Raw genomic sequence first — 22,701 nt, 5'->3', positions numbered from 1 at the left:
AATGTACAGAAGCTTTCTCAAAGCTATACATGGATCTAATGTCGGTGTAGATCGGCAAATGTACAGAAGCTTTCTCAAAGCTATACATGGATCTAATGTCGGTGTAGATCGGCAAATGTACAGAACCTTTCTCAAAGCTATACATGGATCTAACGTCGGTGTAGATCAGCAAATGTGCAGAACCTTTCTCAAAGCTATACATGGATCTAATGTCGGTGTAGATCGGCAAATGTACAGAAGCTTTCTCAAAGCTATACATGGATCTAACGTCGGTGTAGATCGGCAAATGTGCAGAACCTTTCTCAAAGCTATACATGGATCTAATGTCGGTGTAGATCGGCAAATGTACAGAAGCTTTCTCCAAGCTATACATGGATCTAATGTCGGTGTAGATCGGCAAATGTACAGAAGCTTTCTCAAAGCTATACATGGATCTAATGTCGGTGTAGATCGGCAAATGTGCAGAACCTTTCTCAAAGCTATACATGGATCTAACGTCGGTGTAGATCGGCAAATGTGCAGAACCTTTCTCAAAGCTATACATGGATCTAACGTCGGTGTAGATCGGCAAATGTACAGAAGCTTTCTCAAAGCTATACATGGATCTAATGTCGGTGTAGATCGGCAAATGTACAGAACCTTTCTCAAAGCTATACATGGATCTAATGTCGGTGTAGATCGGCAAATGTGCAGAACCTTTCTCAAAGCTATACATGGATCTAACGTCGGTGTAGATCGGCAAATGTGCAGAACCTTTCTCAAAGCTATACATGGATCTAATGTCGGTGTAGATCGGCAAATGTACAGAAGCTTTCTCAAAGCTATACATGGATCTAATGTCGGTGTAGATCGGCAAATGTACAGAAGCTTTCTCAAAGCTATACATGGATCTAATGTCGGTGTAGATCGGCAAATGTACAGAAGCTTTCTCAAAGCTATACATGGATCTAATGTCGGTGTAGATCGGCAAATGTACAGAAGCTTTCTCAAAGCTATACATGAAACTGATGTCGGTGCAGTACTTTTTATTTCCCTAAACGGTCAGGTTAAAAAGATGACGTCATTGTTATGTAGTTGAATCAGAGTCAAGTAATCAATTATGACAGTTACTATGACGTCACGATTTCGTGGATCATAACGTCATCTTTGTTTTTGACTTGTTCAATTATTACGTCACATAACTGAACCGACATTAAGGTAAAACAATCTTAATAGGCATCTTGCCACGTTGTTTTCGGTCCCGTCAAAAGTTTAATATGGCAGCCATTTTTTAAATGTTCTCAAGTTCCGTCAGTTAGTTTAGGCTGAAGCTTGTCTGAAATGATCCTGAGATGGTCCTAACCAACTAATATTGTGACAAAAAGCATTGTCAACACTTAATTGTTTGGGGCTTGCGCTGTGAGTTCTTGTCATTTGATCAACAGACTCCAAATAAATGGGGTACAAGGACGAGGACACCAATATGTGTATTTAAAAGCCAAAAGGGGTTTACATTTACAAGTGTATAAATATCAACAAGACAGAAGCTCTACAAAACAGCATGTACGTTGTGTAAAGAGCAGAGTGTCACAAACACGTCTGCACGATCGTATAGTTCAGTCTGTGTCACGTGGAAAACTTTGATATCAATGGCCACTTGACTCACATTCTCCAGCACACGGTATGATGCACTGCATTTATTACGTAAGATTCGTTAGTTAAGACCTCTCGACCAGCGTACGCTTAAATAGAAGAGGTATCCGGACAAGCTTCACAAGTAAGGTAGCTAAAAATAGATCGCCCAACCTGGACAACAGTATTGCACGGGTTCATGAATACCACTAAACAACACAGGTAAAAGATGCATAATTATTCACTCATAGATACATGTACAAAATAAAATTACAATTAAAGTGTAACTTCGTGATAATATCACGGGTCGGCCCGAAATCCAATATGGCGGCCATGGCGGCCAAGTTGAAAATCGCATATAAAAACGTCAATTCTTATCAGATAAGTTTATTTCCGGTTCAGGATTTATATGCAAATCCTCTATACCAGACTCAAAAAATACATTATACAAAATATTGGAATATTAAAAATACTACAGTTATTTTACATAGACCGCTTACAAATGTACATGTACATCCTGTATACAATGTAGAAATTATGTGATTACAGCTCTGTAATTAAAGAACAGGTCATAGTTATCCCAGTAGTTGTCTAAATCATTGTAAAATTTGTTAATATCACTTGCTTAAAGGACATGTTCAGGTAATTCATTTCAAATGGTTGCCGATCTAACTGAAAAAAGTGTTTCCTTAACATGGTTTTGGATATTTTGTCCTTGAGGTTACTATGTAGTTGAGAAGCGTTATCCAATAACATTACTGAATTGCAGCATTCTTGGTCGTATACTCCTTTAATTACTTTGTAAAGTTCTATCATATCTCCCTTTACTCTTCTGAAGGCTAATGTTGGTATATGTAGTCTCTCTAGCCTCTGGCTGTAGCTGAGGTTACTCATGTCTGGAAGGTTCTCGGTTGCCCTTCTGTGTATTCCCTCTATCCTATCGATGTGCCTTTTTTGATATGGTGCCCATGCGGGGCTCGCGTATCTAGGTGTGAGCGTCCTAGGCATTTGTATAAAGGAATAAAATAAACCTATGATCGTTAAACTGGAATGTTCTCTTGAGAAGAACAAACATGGAGCTAGCATTTTTTTTACTTTTTCACTTATATGATTATCAAAGGATAAATTGGAATCAATTATAACACCAATATACTTATCCTGGGTTACTGTCTGTAAGTGCTTCCCACTAAGGTCATATGTTGAGCCGAAAGTTTCCTGTCCTCGAGCAGTCTCGTTACCCAATCTCATGTGTTTGCATTTGTCCGGATGCATTTTAAGGAACCATGTGTCGCTCCATTTACACATTGTATCTAGATTTTTTTGGAGGCTTTCACTATCTTACCTGATTTTTTTTACATTTTTTTTTATATGTATGAGAATTGAAAACTGAAATGAGGAATGTGTTTGCCTTTACTGCTAAAATATTTCTGTTTCAACCTTTTCACAAATCTGCCCTACTAATACTTCTGTTATGTAGGTCTTTATCGTCATATGGGCACTTTTAGATATAAGCAACGTATAAAAGTTAGGGTGTAAAGTATAAAACTTTATTAAAAATCTGAAACTTTCAGTTCAAATTTCAATTTTGTGTCTTTTCCTCTCTTTCATACTTCTGATATTGTCATTTTATTCTTGTAATGGTTAGATGCACGATTTCGTTTCGTTTTTATCCCTAGTCCAATTTTATATTAACCTTAGTCGGAATCTTTCGCAATACATGCTCTTCGTTATATGATGAAGGAAAGAGGTACCGAATGGGATATATCTGACGTCACGTTAGTTGCAGGGTATATAAACAAATCGGTCGCCATTTCGCAGTAGAGTAGCACACACTACGTTTGGGTCCATCCCAGACCTGAAAAGTTATGTTGAGGGCCGCTGACGCGATCGTTGTAGACGAAAACTTTGGCCCGAAAGCGCAAGAGAAAAAAGAAAATATGCCTGCTTTACAAAGCACTAATATGTAAGTATATTTTTCTGAATAAATGCATGTTGAATCAGCTGATAAACAAGAGCTCAATTTGACGTAGCAAATATTCATAGCCGCCATTGTTGATTACGGAAATTTTCCATGATCCTTTCTGGAAAATCTCGTTTCTTTTATTTTCGTCTCAGTCGTATACGTCCCGTTTGTTATTGAAAAGATAAGTGTTTAATCCTAAATTATCGATGATGTAAGATGTCGGTTTCTCATCCCTGATCTGACGAAGGACATTTCATGACAGCAGTACTTGATGAACCTACAATGCTGCGAGCAAGGATACAACACAGTTTTTGACACATCCATGTCAACTGAAATAATGATATGGATGCTAGGTATATCCACTATGACAGAGTTTGTAAATAGTGTTGTACAAACGGAAGCTTATAAAACCAGATGAATCTAACTGCTTCTGATCGAAATGCATTTCGTAAGTGAATGATGGATACATCAAGATGTTTTGCCCATCTCAGGGGAAATGTATGTAAGGTGTTGAATTATTAAATAAAATAATGTCTATACTAAGTTATTGATTAAAATGTCTTACTGTATTACCATTCATGATTTTACTGACATTGGACAGGCATAGGTAGAAATGACATTAGCACTCGATCAGAGAATAGTTAAACCAAGCTTCTTGTGTTCCAGGAAAATAGTATTTTAAAAAAAGTATGGCTGCCGCCTGGACGTTTCATGAGGAATTATTCTTTCTGTTTCCATGTATTACATTCAAAGAAACATGTTACATTTGAATTTACTGATGGCAAGCTAATTAATAATCTTGTAACACACACTAGCTTGTAATTAATTGCTCATTAATTAATTTGATCAATAAAAACCTAGCATGTGTGAATTGTTGCAACACCCTGATGCAATTCACCATAAAAGGGTATACGTAATCTACTATCTGCTTAAAGTTGGTTTTGTCTGTTAGAATGAAAAAAAAATCATTGAAAAAATAGTTACACCCAGTGATTAACGAAATGACCTTTATTTTTTCATCAGGGTCAAATAAGGAAATGTTTTTATTCTGATGCACAATGTTTCAGTGATAAATCAACTGGATAATCTGTAAATGTAAACTTTTTTGATACATCTATATTAGATAGAATCATGTATTTAACAATGTATTGGTATAACAAAGTGAAATGATTGACGCTGATATCCATAAGTGCAGTTACCAAAACGTCTTGCATTAATTACAAAGTGTGACAGCAAAAATCTATGTCTGTTATAAAAAAAAAATTTCAGGATTTTTATTTTCTTGTTTAAGATATTGAATTTCTTGAGTAAAATACACACCATTTTAACTTCCTGTTATGATGTCATTATTACCTGGATGTTTGTATTTCTTGTAGCCTGTCCCACCAGCGGTATTGTATATCGCTGGGTCCAGGGCCTCAGTGGTGCTCCTGATGAGCCCCGCGCCGCCTGTGTGTCATTCGTGGCAGAGGGCAGCGGCGTGGGGGTTATAACAGAGCCCCCTGTCAATGCCAAAAGCCTGTTCACCAAGGGAGACAACTCTTCCCCTGACAAGGACAATCATCCAACTCTCAATGTCAATGTGAACACTTTGGTAGGAACAAGTCACCTAGCATCTAGTGTGAGTTTTGTGGTTACACTAGCCGAGCAACTACAGGTCACCTGGGAAACACTTCTCACCAACGGAAAACTGTATGTGGAGGTCCCGCCCGGGATTCTTCCTGAGGGATCAAAACAGAGGTCAGTTTCACCATTTTCATTCAGGATGCGAGTGATGATGCTTATATGGAAGTATGATGAAAAATAATGGACAATGTTTGGAAATTTTTCTATGGTTTAAAAGAAACTTGACTTGTCATATTGCTTCAATTTTTTAAGGGAATGTTGATTGATTTTGGAAGATTTGTTGAGAAAGAGGCAGAAAATGGCAATTAAAACTGGATCCAATTTGTTTGTGTTACAGTCTGGTCACCTTGCTAGAGTATGCTGAGGAGAAACTGCACTGCGGACATGTGATTCTCTGCTTCAGGAAAAACCGTTCGGACAAAGGTAGGTCACTTGTGATGTCTGTGGAAGTAAGAGTTTGGATCATCAAAATACATTGATTTTATGGACCCTTTTCCACAATAAATAAAAGCTGACTTCCCTAGCTAAAACTAACGTGTTCTGAAGTGGTCCCACAATATTCTATTTATCAGAGAAATTTAAAAAAATAACCAGGATATTATGCTAACCGAGCAAGTTATGTAGGTCACTGACGGATGCAAAGGGAAGGCTATGATTAAATCTGACTTATTGTAATAAAAAACACTGAAATTTCTTTTTTGCTATTGTTCAAAAGAAGATCTTGTATTGAAGACATCATCTTCAATTGCCTGGATATTATTTTTGTTAATTTACTGTTGATACTGCAGATTAGATTAAACACCTCAATGACATGTTAAAATTTTCTGGAAGTTTTGAATAGGGCTTGATTGAAGCCCTAAATTGATACAATTTTGTTAAAGTGTCCAAGTGACCCAGACTCTTGTTTTGTATTGCAGCTTCCCTGATCAGAGCCTTCATGTTCATGGGTTTCACCATGGCAACCCCAGGAGACCCTCTGGTTCCCAACGTGGCAGACCTCCTCTACATGGTCTACACGATTGAACCGGATGATCTTGGCTAGACAATATTTGATTGGACAGAGCAGGCCACATGAAGGCATATGATTGGTCAGTTATCCCTGATTCCAAAACAGAATGCTGCGACAGTATACTGTTTGGGGGAGCAATACCTATATGGCGGGAGCTGACTGAACAATCAAGTTGCCTCTGTAGAACCGGCTTTTGGCATTATGCTTATTCTGCCCCCTAAAACACTTTTGATGTATTTTATATTGTCAAGTTTGTATAATTTTCCATTTTATTCAGAAAAAAAGTTGCCTGAATCTGTGTAACCTTGGGTACAATACTAACTTAATGTGTGTAATAGTGATGAAAGTGAGATCAATTAATTTGAAAATTTTAACATTAATATGAAAGAAATCATATAGATAAAAGAATGTTAACATGATGCAAGAGAGACGAAAACCTTCGCTTTCTTAGTGGAGTATTATTTTTCATTAAAGAAAATATAAGTTCTGTGTTGACAGGAAATCTGTTTTACTGTATAATGATCAAAGTTAAGATAGACGCAAGAACAAAAGCCCTGAACAAAGCCTTCCTGTATTGGTCACACACTCTGTGTCAATTCATGTGATAGTTGGGTTTTATCAGGGAATACAACAAAAAAAATGGAAATTGAACAAAAACAAATGCCCAAGTTTTTACAGATGTCATCAACTTTCCATTGCCCCTGTCACGAGTCGACACACATTATATAGAAAAAAAAATACAAAAAAAAAGTGAAAAAATTCATAAAAAAAGTAAAAAAAAAAAAAAGAGAAACACGATGGGATACGATTACTTTGTAAAGCAGGCATGGAGGACTCGTCTCTTCATGTCATTTTTTTTCTTATTATTGTAGTTTTTTTTTTTTTCATTCACATTCTAAATTCATTGATATATGATGTCTTGAAAACTTGTAGAATGCAAATTTAAAGTGTGAAGAACAAAACCGTTTGTATTCATTTAAACTCTTTGTACGCAAATTATTGTAAGAGCTCTTCTGAAAAAAAGTACCCTTGATATCTATTAATGGCAAAAAAGCTTGCCTCATTGGCAGTTGGTATGTTTCAACTACTTTTATCATCATTCCAGAGCAAGATCAATTATATATATATATTTGTAGTTTGGATTTAGATCCCTATTTTTATGAAACCATTTGACTTGAGATTCGTCACAGTAACTTAACATTAGAATTTACTGTTTTGAGTGAACACATCGTTTGACTTCAATCTACCAATGTTTTTATGTGAAATTTTCAGTGTAATAAAAATTGCAAAAATGTAAATCGGTGTTGATTTATTCTTGCCAATTACGAGTCGTCAGATCATGGAATGTGCAAACAGATTGTAATTCTTATCAAGCTTTTATTGCTGGTAGTATCCACCTTGAACAGTTTTTTCTCCAGAAAACAGATCAAGGGTATGTTTTGCTAGATAGTATATATCAGGATAAACACAGTCAATATCTTGGCTTCAAAATGGGCTGTGTCCAACAGAAGGCTTGGTGGTGATTCCAAGTTCTAGAATATACATGTATGTTGGTATCTGATATATCTGAAAAATTGCTTTGTTAATAGCTTGACCTTTCAAGGTCATTTAGAGCAAATGTATTGTAAAGTCCATTGCTTCATGTGACATTAAAGAGATAAAAGGTTTAAAGTCAGGGAAGAAGCTTCCCTTATATTACTCTGGGTTACATTTCTATTGCCCACCCTGTCTGTTTGTGATAATGCAGATCATTATTGACTCGCAGAACAAAGGTATCTACAGCAACTTGGATTTCATTCTTATGTACAGCCACTGTGCCCTACAGTCGGTCAACAAAGATTAATTAACATAGAAGTAGATAGGTACACCATTGACTTGTTCCCTGTTGATAAAAATAAAAGTCATCGCCACCCTCTTGGATCGCAGGGTGCCTGTAACAGTGTTTCTGGGGGATAACAGGTTTCTGTGCTTTGGATTGCTCAGAAAGTATCTTTCTAAATCTTTGATGCACTGAATGTAAAATGAAAATGGCATATGGGTGGCCATATTGGATTTCAATTGTTATCAATATTTCTGTGAAGATCTTCAAGTTTTATTTCACTCTGTGAACAGCCAGGGTCAGTTTGAGGTGGGAGTTGCTTTCAGTAGCTGTTGGCTTCCTCATTGAGCAACATACATGATGCGCGCCACATGCATCCATAATAAACAGGGTAAAGTATATCTGAAGACACAACCACATTGGAACAGGACAGTCTGCCTCTTGGCTCTCTGAAACACACCTCCATGGTAGAGAGCATTGAACCATGCATTGCAGATCTTCACCATAGGTTATGTAGGTTAACACTCTAACCGACCGAGATATCACAACCTCAATATCGCTATCTCTACAAAAGTAAATATTAATGTATCAAATATATTAACTGACCAACTGAGAAAATCAGAAGTAGATATGGCTATCCCATTTCTGAAATTTTTGCCTTCACAAATTATTCAAGTCATTTTTTTCCCAAAATGGAACCAAGTATTATATAATAAAAATCCTTGAATAATTTTGTTGACAAATTTTCAGCATGTTATTGGTGGTCCTGTTAGCTTATCTGCGAAGTCCTGTTTGTGTGTCTAACAGCTGAACGAGATAAAGTATTTTTACATAGCTGTAAACACCAGCTGTAGTAAACATGTTGTTTCAGTGTGATAACTGTTCAGTTTTTCTCTGTTCTATATACCAGTCATAACTTCACCCATGTCACTCTAACATACAGCCACATCTTACATAGGTATATATTGTAATTAAACATCATAACATATACAATATTTTTGTGGGGCTCATTTTTTTGAGGTTTTCCTAAAAATTTTTGTTGGCACTTAATTTAGAGGATAAATCTTTCTCCTAAAATCCAATGTTGATATAATCCGTGTCAGCTTTCATCTGTTAGCCTTATAAAAGTCTTCCTAGACATGAACTTGTGGATTCAGAGTGCCTACAACAATTAATAATTTTAAAATACACATTTGAATATAATTCAAGTACAGTTAAGACGCCAGCTTTTAAAACTACAAATTTCAAAATCCATTTATATGTGTCTTCACAGCAATATTGGTCAGATTTTCATCAATGCAACACATTCCTTTAGAGAGAAAATAACTTAACCTTTACAATGCATTCTAGCATATTCAGAGAATGTTTTCTGTCTCAAATTCACAAATATTGTATTAATTCAAGATCGTTATCAATCACAACACAACACAACACCCCTCCCCTCCTTACAAATGACCACACCGTATCACAGAAAATGCATGTATGAAAAGTGCACGAGAACACATCTTTATAAATATTTTTCTGGTTGTGAGCACACAGAACTATAACCTTTTACATCAAACCAGAAAGAGGATTTAAGCCTGAAAAATAGTAAAGAGGACATTCTTGATCATTCACATCAAATCAGGGACAGGAACTTTTTCACCGGTTTAGAATGGGGACATTTTGCTCCTTGTTTGAATGAAAATTGGTTAACAGGGAAGAAAATTTTTAGGAGTTGATTGAAAATTCTGTGAATTTGGCTTTAATTTTAAGTAATTTCAAATGGAAATGGAGCTCAATAACAGCCCCAGAAATGTCCTGTTTTACAGGCATGTTTATACATACTGGAGATAGGTCTGATAATTTCCACAGGAGATCCTGGAATGTTGCATTATATAATCTAATCAGGTCATTTGATTTGTGATAAAAATTGCATTAAGTATCATCTGCTTCATGGAAAAAATCCTTCAATTTAAATATCCAATTTTTTCAGTGGCAATAAAAAAGAATCATTAAATTTTATAAAACTTTTGTGATTATTTCTTTGGAATTAAAGGCGATTGACATGTTTGGTTTTAGTTTATATACTGATTTAAGTTATCAACTTGATGTAATTCTGTCAAAGATAAAAACTGAAGGTCATTGACTTCATCTGAACTCCTCGGATATCACATTCTAGATGTTGACACGAGTTGCTTAATTTGTAAACATTTTGCTCTCAGTATCTATGTATCTATCTACAGTGGAGTTAATTTGAAATGACTTTTTTTAGATACAACACACAAATATTCACTGTGAAACATGTAAATTCATCCATTTTTAGGTCTTAAACAAACATAATTATGATTTATTGTTTTATACAGTGATTTTTTTGTAATTATTTACAATGGCTAGTGTTAGCTTGATTAAATCCTTAAAGTAAAAACATGATTCCCAAAGGGCCTGTATTACTCATTATTCTGTATGATGACTTTGTTGGAGTTTGATTCAGTAGACTTTATATTGATTTATTCCATGGCTCTTAGAGAATTCACAGTGAAACTTCAGGAGAAATATTAACACATTTGACCCCTTTGACTTTGAAAGTCAAGGTAATTCATTTGTATAAACTTCATTGTCTTTCATATAAATGCAATTTGTCAGATAATTATATGGATCAAAGCCGTTGATACTGATTTAAGACTGTCCACCTAGCATACTTCTATCAAAACATAATGACCTTGGGTCACTTGGTCATCGAGGAGTCTTTTGAAGACTTCCATTTCCCCTCCCGTAATCTTGAAAATGGGTCAATGTCATTCATTTGTGCAAACTTGACGGCCCTTTACAAAAGTATTATGCTACTGACCCAGTGTTCCGACTTCATGTCTCTTTGTTAATAAGTTGTTTACAAAGGAAAACATCATAATTGGATGGGCACTGCATAAACAGGGACAGGAAGTATAAACAATGACATATTGTGGTATCTCTTTGTTTTAAATTGATTGATTTGTCTACTTGTCCCCTCGTCGGACAAAGCAGAACTATATTAAGGCTTTATTTATACTTCCACGCCACTACCAAAGTGGTAACACATTCCCAGGTTTATTCAAAATGAATCCCCTTCACTCAAAGACCATTTTCCCTGTGGCAGGTAAAGAATTTTAAATACATACCTCCGTTACCATTATCAGACTCCATCTTTTTCCCAGAACATCAACTTTACATCAACTTTCTCTATTCCAAGTAACCACCTTGTAGCTATAACAGAACATGGTTAAAATGAAATCTGCTGTTTTCAACATTTCAAATAAAATCTAACTGATGGACAATACTTGCAACACCATGAGAGATGACCACAATCTTGCCAAAAAATTTGGGGTAGCTTCAATTTTTTGCGGAAAATGTTCAGCTACAGCAGTCTAGTGAGGTAACCTTCCCAGCAGCATCCAATCATGGCCTCCATATCAAGAACTCAATTAATGTGATTTACATGACATTTGTGTCCGCAGCAATTTTTCACAAGAGGCCCAAGGGATTTAACGGTCATCTGAGTTGCAATGTTGTTGTTCTTGTAAAATGTCAAAGAAATATCTTGTTAACAAAGTGAGATAATTTACACAACATTGTAATGCAAACTGTGCATGTCATTAACTGCCATCCCATGCCAAGGCTTTGAATCAAAAGAAATTTCACTCAAAAATCTCCTCTTCTTATCTTCCATCCATAACAGTATGTAGTAGATTCTGTTGTGTCTTGGTATTGAGATCTTTGGAATTTTAAACAATCTGACCCCTTTTGGCCTTGCCTGCCAGCCCCTAGAAGCCTACCAGCCCCTAGAAGCCAGCCAGGACCAATATGTGTTTATCATGAAATTGTACTTTTTCCTTTAGAAAATGAACAAATTATGCTCAAAAATATCATTTTTCTATATAGACTATAATTAAGTTTTAACTCCCAAGGGGGCAATGTGAGACCCGGAGGTCATGAAATTTACAATTTTGGTAAAGCATCTTGGGACTTTCCATCCATGATGTGTTTTAATCTTCCATACTTGGGTATTGAGAAAATTTTTGAAGTTTCAATCAAATTGACCTTTTAACCCCACATACCACAGTGCGATCTGACTAATATTACATATTACACATTTTCAAAATAGCTTACTGTGAAATCATTTATTTTCACAGAAGATTTAGTTTGGTTGTTTCCATGGTTATGTTTCATCCGTAAATCCACGTGTCCTTGAAATAATATCATTAGTTTAAAGACATTTATTGAGCTATACTTATCAATGAAATAAAATGTCTGCGAAATAGCGATATTTAAAAAACTTAGAAAATTAAACCCTATGAACACAAACATACCTAACAGTCATATCTCTTTACTTGACACCGTATTACTCAACATTAACATTAAAACTACATAATATTTCCTTAGAATTATTTGAAATTTATTAGAATTTAAATTCTATCAATTCATCATTTCAGGAAAACTTGATTAATAGATAGATATATGACTTGAATAAAGAAAAACTATGATATGATATACTTCAAATATAAAATTTTTATTCTTCAATTGCTTGAGACAATACTACAAAAATTTCATACCTCAATATGTAGATGTAAGTTACATAAAGGGAGGTAATACCACAAAGACAGAAGACAGTAAGTCAGGAAATTAGAACTTGGAGAAAGAAGAAATCTTTACATTAGTAGAGATACTGAAACTCGTATAAGAAAAGTTTGTAACCCTAAAGTTTATTGTTTTATTTATTTAACAATAATTCAAACATTGAAAATCTGCAAAATTTAAAAATTCAATCTTAACTGGAAACTAGTTAGCATTATATGTTTCCTGTCAAATTAAAACATTAAATCTTTGGCAAGGTACAACTTGTGTTTGAATTTAGAAACTGTCATTAGTTATTCTGTATAAATTCTGAACTGAATTTCCAAACAACAAACTTGTATTAACATTTCATAGGATTTCAAGCTTTTCTAATTTACAAACTGTCATTTTGTAGAAAACAAAATGCATCCAGAATCAACGTACAAAATTCAAAAGCATTAAACAGGCTTAGGATCTGACAAAATAACATACATTCTGAGGCATTAAACAGGCTTAGGATCTGACAAAATAACATACATTCTGAGGCATTAAACAGGCTTAAGATCTGACAGACTCCTAGATTTTGATAATGTTTGTCAATGTAACAAATATCAACATGAAAGTACATAATATTGATAGTGTTAATGATAAAGAAAAATTGTAGCACTTAGTGCATAGGGTGTTACACCCAGCGAACAAACAAAATTCAGAACAACAGTAGAACAGTATATAAAACCACACACTCCAGGACACCAAAATCCACCATACATGTACCACAATACCACTAACAAACATTAAAAATAAATAGACATCTCTCTTATCTCCTCAACATGTAACACTAATATCATATATTTTGCATTCTATTAAATTACCAATATTTACAATGTCTTTAAAAATATACTCCAATGATGAATGATATATATAAAAAAAAATGATTTATAATTCTTCATGATCTGTTCAATACTGATTTAAGAATTCACACTTACTATCAAATGAGAATCATATAAAAAAATTGAAGCTCTTTATCTTTGTTTTTCATTCAATTTTAAACCATTTCTTTCTTTTCACATCCACACAGTGTGGTTAAACCATTGAATATATGTACTTATAAAATAGTGTTCAGTTTAGTAAAAGCACTTTTCATATTTTCTCACCTTTAATAAATAAAATACAAATTCAAGTAAAGAAATTAACATAAAACTTGATCCATGAAAACAGTAAGTACTGTGTGAACATTTTCTTTGTAAAAAAAGATAAAAACTTTAAATTCCAAGTGAAGTTCACATCAACTCATTTCTTTAGATAAATCATACAAACAATGGGACGGGATACCTTCACAGGATTTCATTTTATTAAAAAAAGGGAGGGAGAGTGTGTGTGTTTCTAATTACATATGTATAAATATGATGTAGTGTCCCTATTTTCTTTTTCATTAAATTTTTTAAAATTGTCCCTATTGTACATTTATTTCTAAGTAAGATTATAAACAATAAAAAGCTTGGAATAAATTGTTTATTTTAACTGCTGACTAATTTCACCCAGAACTTAAGCTCTCTCCTCCAAACATAAAATGTGGGCACATTATTCACAATATTTTTGTTTACTCATTAACTTTAATTGTCTAATATATATATATATATATCTTTAGTTAATTAATGTCTGCCATGTTGATGTAAAATTAGTATCCTTCTTAATCTAGTAGTTCAAGTGTAACTTCCAGTCTGGAATTTATACATTGTGGTCGAATTGTGATTTCTTGTGACTAAAATGGGTGCTTGTTGTCCAGTTTTGTAACGTTTATGTTGATACCGTCATTGAAAACATTTGTACCATGATCAGACACATACTGTTGTAACTTTCATATGACAAACCTGACAATTCAAACACTTACACATGACATTACAATAGAATTTGTCGTTTTATATACAATAACTGGACACTTTAAATTCATATAGCAAACTGAATGATAAATTATATAATTATCAGATAACACATTTCCTATTAAAATGGTATTATAATCAAATTCTATCTAGCTGAAGCTTGATGCTGTAAGGTGTAGTGTATTATCAGAGAAATCTGTCAGACAAATTTTACACTAGAATCAGATTTTGTGAATTTATTGCAGGAACCATCTACACTGCTTTATAATGAAACCACAATAGAACATCATACAGCATACCCTATTTCCTGAGATATGACGTGTGATAATTTGACTTAGATTATGAAGGAATGCTGAAGACAGTTGTCAAAAGCTGCCATTATTGTATCATTGTAGATTCTTCTCACTGTAATCATACTTCTGAAGGTTTCATTTCAAATTTGATTCAATTCAATATAAGTCATTCTCATCACTCTATCTCATCTTTTCCAACAAATTTATGTTACATTTACCTAATTTCTGAATTACTGCTACAAAACTTCCCAGAAATGACTGTTCCTGTTTCCAGTTCTTCAAAACGAGAAGAGACATGAAATTTGAACTCTTATATAGTCATTAGAATCAGGCATGATAGCACTTATTCCCTTGTCAAGAGACAGCAGATCGGAGACGCGTTTGAAACAGCAGTCTCTTTCTCGTTGTTGAGCGTGGCACCTTCTCACATTCTGTGACCTTTGCCTTTAACTGGGCAACTTCTCCACTGGACGTCAGATTTTTCTGTCTGTTACAACATATCAAACAGCACTGTTGAAACAAATTCTCCAAATCATCATTAATATTTGGCCAAATTGGAGAACTCATAGAGATCTATTAAATGAGACAAATATCAACTTTGGATGTGAGAGGACATCATTGATTAAAGGGTGTACAAAATTGTAAGTCATTTAGAAACAAAACCTTTCAGCAAATCACAGCCCCCCCCCACTGATAAACTGCCTCACCTGGGTGAGCCCAGGTCAAAATGTAGGTCATAGTGGCCTACTTTTGATATGCAACACATCGCCTCACCAAGGTGAACCCATATCCTTAGTATAAAGTTCCAGTGGATAGTAGTGTAGGAGATAAAACCTGGAAATTTTTTTCTTAAGTAAGTCAAAGGTTAGAATGTAGGTCATAGTGACCTACTTTTGATATGTGTCACACTTGTCTCACCAAGGTGAACCAATATCCAGAATATAAAAAGTTTCCCTGATTAGAAGTATAGATGATAGGGCCCAGACAAGATAAACAGGTGGACATACGGACGGATGGACACAATGCAAAACTATAGGCCCCTCTAGTACCTAGTAGGGGATGCATGACTATAAACATAACTGTTTTAACTGAATTAGGCTACTTACATTTAGCAACGACTGATATTGTAAATGTACAATTTTTGTTATTGTATCACAGCATTAAACATAGTCAGTCAGAAGACTTCTGTACTCACATTTCCCTGAAGGCGTAACGTGTTCGACATTTGTCCACGTCTCCGTTTGTCTCCTTTCCATTTCGGTGTAGGCTCTGTAACAACAAATACTACAATTCATCTTCCTATTCTGGACATTTTACCTGTGTCAGGTTTCCTTGACTTACTCTGTACAGGTGTATCTACATTTTACCTGTGTGGGTTTCCTTGACTTACTCTGTACAGGTGTATCTACATTTTACCTGTGTGAGATTTCCCTTGTCTTACTGTACAGGTGTATCTACATTTTACCTGTGTGAGATTTCCTTGACTTACTCTGTACAGGTGTATCTACATTTTACCTGTGTGAGATTTCCTTGACTTACTCTGTACAGGTGTATCTACATTTTACCTGTGTGAGATTTCCGTGACTTACTCTGTACAGGTGTATCTACATTTTACCTGTGTGAGATTTCCGTGACTTACTCTGTACAGGTGTATCTACATTTTACCTGTGTGGGTTTCCTTGACTTACTCTGTACAGGTGTATCTACATTTTACCTGTGTGAGATTTCCGTGACTTACTCTGTACAGGTGTATCTACATTTTACCTGTGTGAGATTTCCGTGACTTACTCTGTACAGGTGTATCTACATCTTACCTGTGTGGGTTTCCTTGACTTACGTTAGGGTGGAGACAGGAGGATTCCCCAGTTACAACTGTATGATAACTGGGGTGACAATCAATGATGTAACATCAACAATGCCAATTATTTAGATAACAATGACATTATATACATACACATGAGACGGGATATACAACAGAAGTATCACCAATCTTACAAATGGATAGGATCTCAACCCTCAGGAAGATTTCAAGTAGCTGAACACTTCTCAAGCCACATTCATACTCCCAGAAGAATCTTCTCCCAAGGTTGAGACCCCCATCAGGTTAAACCCTAAAATGTAACAGTTTATCTTCACTATGTCTTGATCCTGAAAAGGCTATTCTATTTTTTCACAAATTTATGAAACTTTCTCTCAACACAGCAAATTTCTGTATCATACAAGTAAGAACAAGGAACCCCAATATCAAAATAAACTTTTTGTCAGATAAATAGGCCAATTACTTTGACCTCTGTAATGTAGGATCCAGAGCCCCAATATACAAAGCTCTGCCTTGTTATATCTTCAACACTATGGCTTATTTAAGAGAAAGGGATCACTATATATAGCTACTTTCATTGGACTTTTATCAATATTTACCCGCAGAACTCTGGTGTGGCTGGATTTACAGCACTTCTCTGGTGATGGCAGCTCTTGACTTTCTGTAACAGTAATATATTTATAGGTCAATGTTTACCATGCTATTAAGGAAAAGATATATGTACAGTCACAGTAAGATATGGAAACAGCTGTAAGATTCTGTTCAACAAAAAACTCAGATACAAACATTCACCACTGAATATCTCATTCTTTGGTTATGTAAAAATGTATATAACACCATGAAAGAAACCATGGGAACCATTGGCAAGGTGATGTTTCCTGTGTGTATCCTAAAATGATAAAATATGTGTTATTACATATAGTACAGCTAGGTCATATAACATGTGTGTATTACAAAAAATTACAAAAAAAAAAGAAGTTTTTGACACTTATGCCTGGTGCTGACTTACCTAGATCTTTCACACACTGTACATATTCTTCCTCCGGTATCCTAACACGAAGGCGTACGTCCCGAGCCTGACATTTCTTTAGCAGACTTTTAGTGATGAGGCCCCGCTGTAGCAGATCTAACAAGGCCCCACCTCTGTACATATCCCAGAGTTTAACAACATTCCGTAATGATATAAAATGCATCGTAAACTTCACACTTCCATACGAAATATCGGAGATTTCATCACCATGTTTACATAAGATTTTTAGTGTATGCATTATTTCAGCAGTATCTTTTATAATGTCATTTGTTTGGGACAATTCTTTCTTGAATTGTTCAAATGCAGCAGGAGTATTATCACGACGACGTATCGTACTGTATGCTGTTCGTGCCATGATGAGAATCTGTTCTTCAACCTCCTGGCAGGAACATTGAGGTTTCTTCTTTGGTAAGGGGAGAACACTCTCACAATCAACGCTAACATTCAGCTCCGCTACAACAACAAACCCAAATAGAATATCTTATTTTACAAAACTGTCTTCTTATTCTTGGAAAATGTCATTTAAGTCAGGAACATTTTCATTAATTTCCTGTCTTTATAGGATTAATATATGTCACCAATTCACACAGAACATTGCATCTGTTTTCAGGGCTTTTTTCTACTGATGGGGCAATTCTGACCCATTTTGAAAATGATTCAGGTGGGAATGAAATTTTCAGGAGTAAATGACAAATTTTGGGAATTTGGGTTGATAGATGAAATGATTTCAATTTGGTATGGGGCCCATTCAGCCCTCAACAGATAAGGTAGTAAAAATTATCAAACTCACTGATAAATGCTCACTCAGTATAGAATAGTATTTAAACTATTTTACATACCACAATAAGTTTTTAGCTGCTTTTCTTAAATCTAATAGATCAATAAGTATTTATCAAAATATTAGCCAACACATCCTGTACTTTTGAAACCTATTGATATATAAGAAATGAATACAAGATACCAACATGTAAACAGAATTGTAATCCAAACTCAATTTCAACAAAACTAGGGTATAATATGAACAAAAGGAAAATGAACACACAGACTCTTGAAAAAGAACATGTGTTTTAAAATAAGTATAAACTTAGAAGTCCCTTTCACAGCAGGGGTCTCGATCTGCCAGATTTGGGGCCGAATATTCCCAATGCAAAAAAGTATCTTTTTTTCCCAATTTAGACCCCAAGTTTTCCCAATTCTAAGGAAAACACCATTATTTTTCCCAATTCAAAGGGCCCCGGGCCCCAGTCCCAAAATGGGGTGTGAGGTCCCTGCACAGGTATCGCCTCTTTGGTATACTGAGGTCTTCTTTACCTTTTTTGCGTTTGCGTTTGGTTTTTCTAGTTGTAGGTTTAGGAACTGGCTCATCAATTAGATCAGCTAAGTACCCCTGAAGGGTTTTACGCAGAGACTTGACAAACACATAAAAGGCACGATCTGATCGTCGGCCCAGATTGTTCAGTAACTCTTCATTCATTGCTTCTTGCGTATTTTTCTCCTTAATCCGACTCACATCTCCGATCAACAGCACCTATATACAAAAATTAACTTCACTCATTCCTGATGTTAAATGTAGCAATAAAACTAATCTGGGAAACAAGGCAACCTAGCATTACATCAAACAAGTTTTAAATTTTGTTTGGAGTTAAATCTATCAATACTTTACTGATGAATTTTGTTGTTTAACATTTTTATGATCCAAGAGAATTGGATATATAACGTACAAAAGTACACAGAAAATAACGATTTGCATTTTAATTTTTGTGAAAATCCCCCCCACTTCTTTAGCTTTTAGTAAAAACTATGAAATCTGTCCCATTTAAAATCATCCATTACACTTATTGAGGACAGATGATCCTCACCTTATTTGCAATTAAATCATTGAGTATATCGTCCGGAATGAGACTTTCCACGAATGTGTCCCGATGTTGTTGGAGTTTCATCTTGTGTTCCAAACTCATTACTTTGTCCACTGTAAATTAAAAAGTAAAATAAAAACACAATTAAATGCTTACATAAAATGCCATAAAAAATTCCATAAATTTTATGTCTCATTTTTAATTTTATATAAAATACAAGTACAAACATTATTTTGATAAGTCCTAACTACCGGTATACACTTTTAATTACCAGTCCAAAATAATGTGAAATTAGAGAAAACATGGTACACCTTTCACTACACGAAATGAATTTGACTTTTTTTATTTTAATCTTTTATTTGATGGACATATTCTTTTATTCATTAATGGTTAGTGTCATGTAACTTCTAATATTGTTAAGTATCAAGGTTAAGCATTAAGCCATTAAATATCACTCACAATTCTTTGAGTCATCCTGCCCTTCATCAGACTCGGATTTGTCATCTTCTTCCACCTCCTGTCGAGTGGAGCCGGACTCCCTTTGCTGATTAGTAAGTCTGTTCAACTTTTCTCTTTGCTCTTTCAACATGTCAACCACACCGCTTCCAGATGAAGAAGGTACCTCATGTCCTGAATTGCGACCACGACTAATTCCTTGCCCTCTACTTGAAGAGGCTGTTGAAACATTTCCAGAATTTTTGACACTTTTAAGATCTGACACTGATTTGCTAACTTCTTTTAATCTCTGCTCTAACATATGTTTTTCAGAAATTTGCTTTTCCAGTTTGGCCTTTTCCCGTTCAGCTTTTTGAATCTGTGCTCTGACATTTCTGAGGTCTGATTCTCTACTGAAATCTGCCTCATTATCTGAACCCTCGTCAGAGTAATCCTGCATTCTGTATACTTGAAATTCAAAGTCTTTTGATTGATTGTTCCAACATGTTCTTCGCGTTCCTGGACTATTGTCGGATTCTCCTCCACTGTCCAGGGGAGTTGTCGACCAGTTATACATGTATAAACATCAACAATTTCTCAACAGTTCAATTGGTGCAAAAATTTCACGACATATATGCAGCTCATTCAAAATTTTACATCAAAACCATATTCATGCTATCATAAAATAGTATCAATTAAAATGCTTACTCTAAAATTGCAAATGATATGAAAGTTAAAATCTAGAGACGAAAAGCCAATCATTGCTGGAGTACATGCATGAAGCTAAGAAGACATGAAAGGATCAGTCAATGTACGATTGTTTTAGATGTACCTTAGCCCACAAAATTCGACTCTTCCAAGCGAATAAACAACACGACTTCATCACATTGTGATAGACATCGTTGCCGGCGATGTTCTATATTTAGGAAGTTCGGACAATAAGCAAATTAGCTACCTATATACATGTATCGGTAAGTTCACATCTTCACGCAACGATTGGTTCAGACGAAAATACTAAAATAGACATAGGGAAGTCCTGGTACTAAGGCACCCCGAAAACTGTTTTTCTTCAGATTTACGGAAACATCAGCGGACCATTGTTTCATACAACTTACAAACCGCATATTAAACGTGCATGACCGATCAGTATGTTCCTTTTGTTTTGCATTTTGTCACTTGTTTGTTTATTTGCTTTGCCTCTCTTCTTCCTATTCAAAACTCTCATGGCGTCATCAACCTCGTTTTCGGGTTTTTTTCATATTTCTTGTTTTCTTTCACAGAAGAGTTCGAGTCACGACAATATGTGTGTTCGCCGCCCGACAGCGACAGTAACAAAAAATGAACGTGAATGTTTTTGTTTCAATACCTATTTCTGTTTCAAATCATCTTGAACGGAATCAATGAAATTATGTTGGAAAAAATATGCAATCACTTAAAGTTAAATAAGTCTGATTTAGTCTAGACGTGTCAACAAGAAGAACTTCATATTTGGTTACAGTATAATCTGTTCGTGGTTAAACCAGGGACGTATATATTTACGTGATATATAGGTCCCTGGTTAAACCTAAAAACTACGCAAAATCTTAACTGCATTCTTTTCAATAAATTTGTACATCGATTTTACCAATAATCCAAAACAAAACTAAGTTTTATGAAATGCCATGGAAACTCAACCTGATTAAAATACGGGTCTTAATTTATCATTCAGATACCTTCTATTAATGAACAGAAAGTACTGGAGTGGTAAAATAAGATCTGCACTTTAATCAGATTGAAGGAAACAAAGTGTTATCCCCCGAGTAAGCCTCATTTTAATCCTCTAAATGATAACACTTTGTTTAGTGTCAGCAATTTTATCATTTTATAATATAATGAAAGGATAAAGAAACACAGGGTAATATTTATTCCGATATTTTAAAAACGCGTTCTCCAAATAAAGTGAAACTTTGTAGATTGAGTAATTAGGTCATATTACACCTTGTCATGTATCGAAAATTTAGTCACGGTACAGTGCGCAGCTCTGGTAAATGGAGGAAGGAAAAAACAAGAATCTCGTGCACCGTGTTGTTCTGGTCTCATGCAGCGTTGGTCAAGTCACTCTTCGTTAGTCTTTATACAGACCAACTGCTTCCCTAAAATTGATTGAGAATTTGATTCGTTTTAAGAATGGCACGACTCACAGAAGTTCAGAGGGGTCAGGCCATTCAGATGCTGATGCAAGGACAGCTGCAAAATCAGGTTGCTAGGCACTTTGGTGTTAATGTTTCCATCATAGAACGTCTTATAAGACGTCTTCGGGAAACTGGGCGATTGGCCGATCGACCTAGGTCAGGACGTCCGCGCGTAACGTCACGACGTCAGGATCGCTATATCGTCGTCTCTCATGTGCGTAATTGGCGCCTTACTGCCGTTGAGAGTGCACTTAATGTTCGTTGAAATCATGGGCGTCCTATAAGTTCAAAAACTGTAAGGAATCGATTACGAGAAGTTGGTGTAAGAGCATGTCGCCCCTACGCAGGTCCACACCTTACCCCTGCTCGACGTCAGCTTCGTATGGCCTGGGTCGCTGCACATGCTCCACGACGGTTTCCACTGAGGCAGTGGAGACAAGTTTTTTTCCACGGACGAGTCTCTATTCTGTCTTTATCGATCTGACGGCCGTCAACGTGTCTACCGGCGTCGTGGCGAACGTTTTACGGACGCTTGCGTTGTAGAGAGGGATAGGTTTGGGGGCGGTTCAGTAATGGTGTGGGGAGGAATCTCACACGGGTTAAAATCACAAATGGTTGTT

The 22,701-nt window shown here is 35.4% G+C and overlaps 2 protein-coding genes across 2 annotated transcripts; one reads left to right on the top strand and one right to left on the bottom strand.

Moving 5' to 3' along the window:
* The first annotated feature begins 3,424 nt into the window (after positions 1 to 3,424).
* LOC132550863 (ornithine decarboxylase antizyme 1-like) lies at positions 3,425 to 7,507 on the top strand. Its single transcript, XM_060214954.1, is given in 5 exon segments — positions 3,425 to 3,574; positions 4,951 to 5,005; positions 5,007 to 5,314; positions 5,538 to 5,623; positions 6,118 to 7,507. Coding segments are annotated over 5 exon segments (672 nt in total). The 5' UTR covers positions 3,425 to 3,476; the 3' UTR covers positions 6,243 to 7,507.
* Positions 7,508 to 12,767: 5,260 nt separating this feature from the next.
* Positions 12,768 to 21,131, bottom strand: LOC132550868 (uncharacterized). Its single transcript, XM_060214959.1, has 7 exons — positions 19,935 to 21,131; positions 19,479 to 19,588; positions 18,931 to 19,147; positions 17,599 to 18,072; positions 17,189 to 17,250; positions 15,966 to 16,039; positions 12,768 to 15,257 (listed from the first exon to the last, which is right to left on the bottom strand). Exons 1-7 carry the CDS (start codon positions 20,485 to 20,487, stop codon positions 15,125 to 15,127), a joined length of 1,623 nt encoding a protein of 540 aa, XP_060070942.1. The 5' UTR covers positions 20,488 to 21,131; the 3' UTR covers positions 12,768 to 15,124.
* Positions 21,132 to 22,701: the final 1,570 nt, after the last annotated feature.

Source organism: Ylistrum balloti, unplaced genomic scaffold (assembly GCF_031769215.1).
Source record: "Ylistrum balloti isolate Yb309-2 unplaced genomic scaffold, AGI_CSIRO_Ybal_v1 Utg370154, whole genome shotgun sequence".
Taxonomy (NCBI): domain Eukaryota; kingdom Metazoa; phylum Mollusca; class Bivalvia; order Pectinida; family Pectinidae; genus Ylistrum; species Ylistrum balloti.
The sequence above is the reverse complement of the archived record's forward strand: the minus strand, read 5'-3'. Positions and strand labels throughout refer to the sequence as shown.

Bases quoted from the DNA above. Each gene is read 5' to 3' on its own strand.
- LOC132550868 (XM_060214959.1), bottom strand. From the start codon at position 20,487: ATGTATAACTGGTCGACAACTCCCCTGGACAGTGGAGGAGAATCCGAC. The intron at 16,040-17,188 runs GTAAATATTGAT...TTGTTGTTACAG, and splicing joins GCCACACCAGAGTTCTGCGG to AGCCTACACCGAAATGGAAA. The intron at 15,258-15,965 runs GTGAGTACAGAA...ATGTTGTAACAG, and splicing joins CGTTACGCCTTCAGGGAAAT to ACAGAAAAATCTGACGTCCA.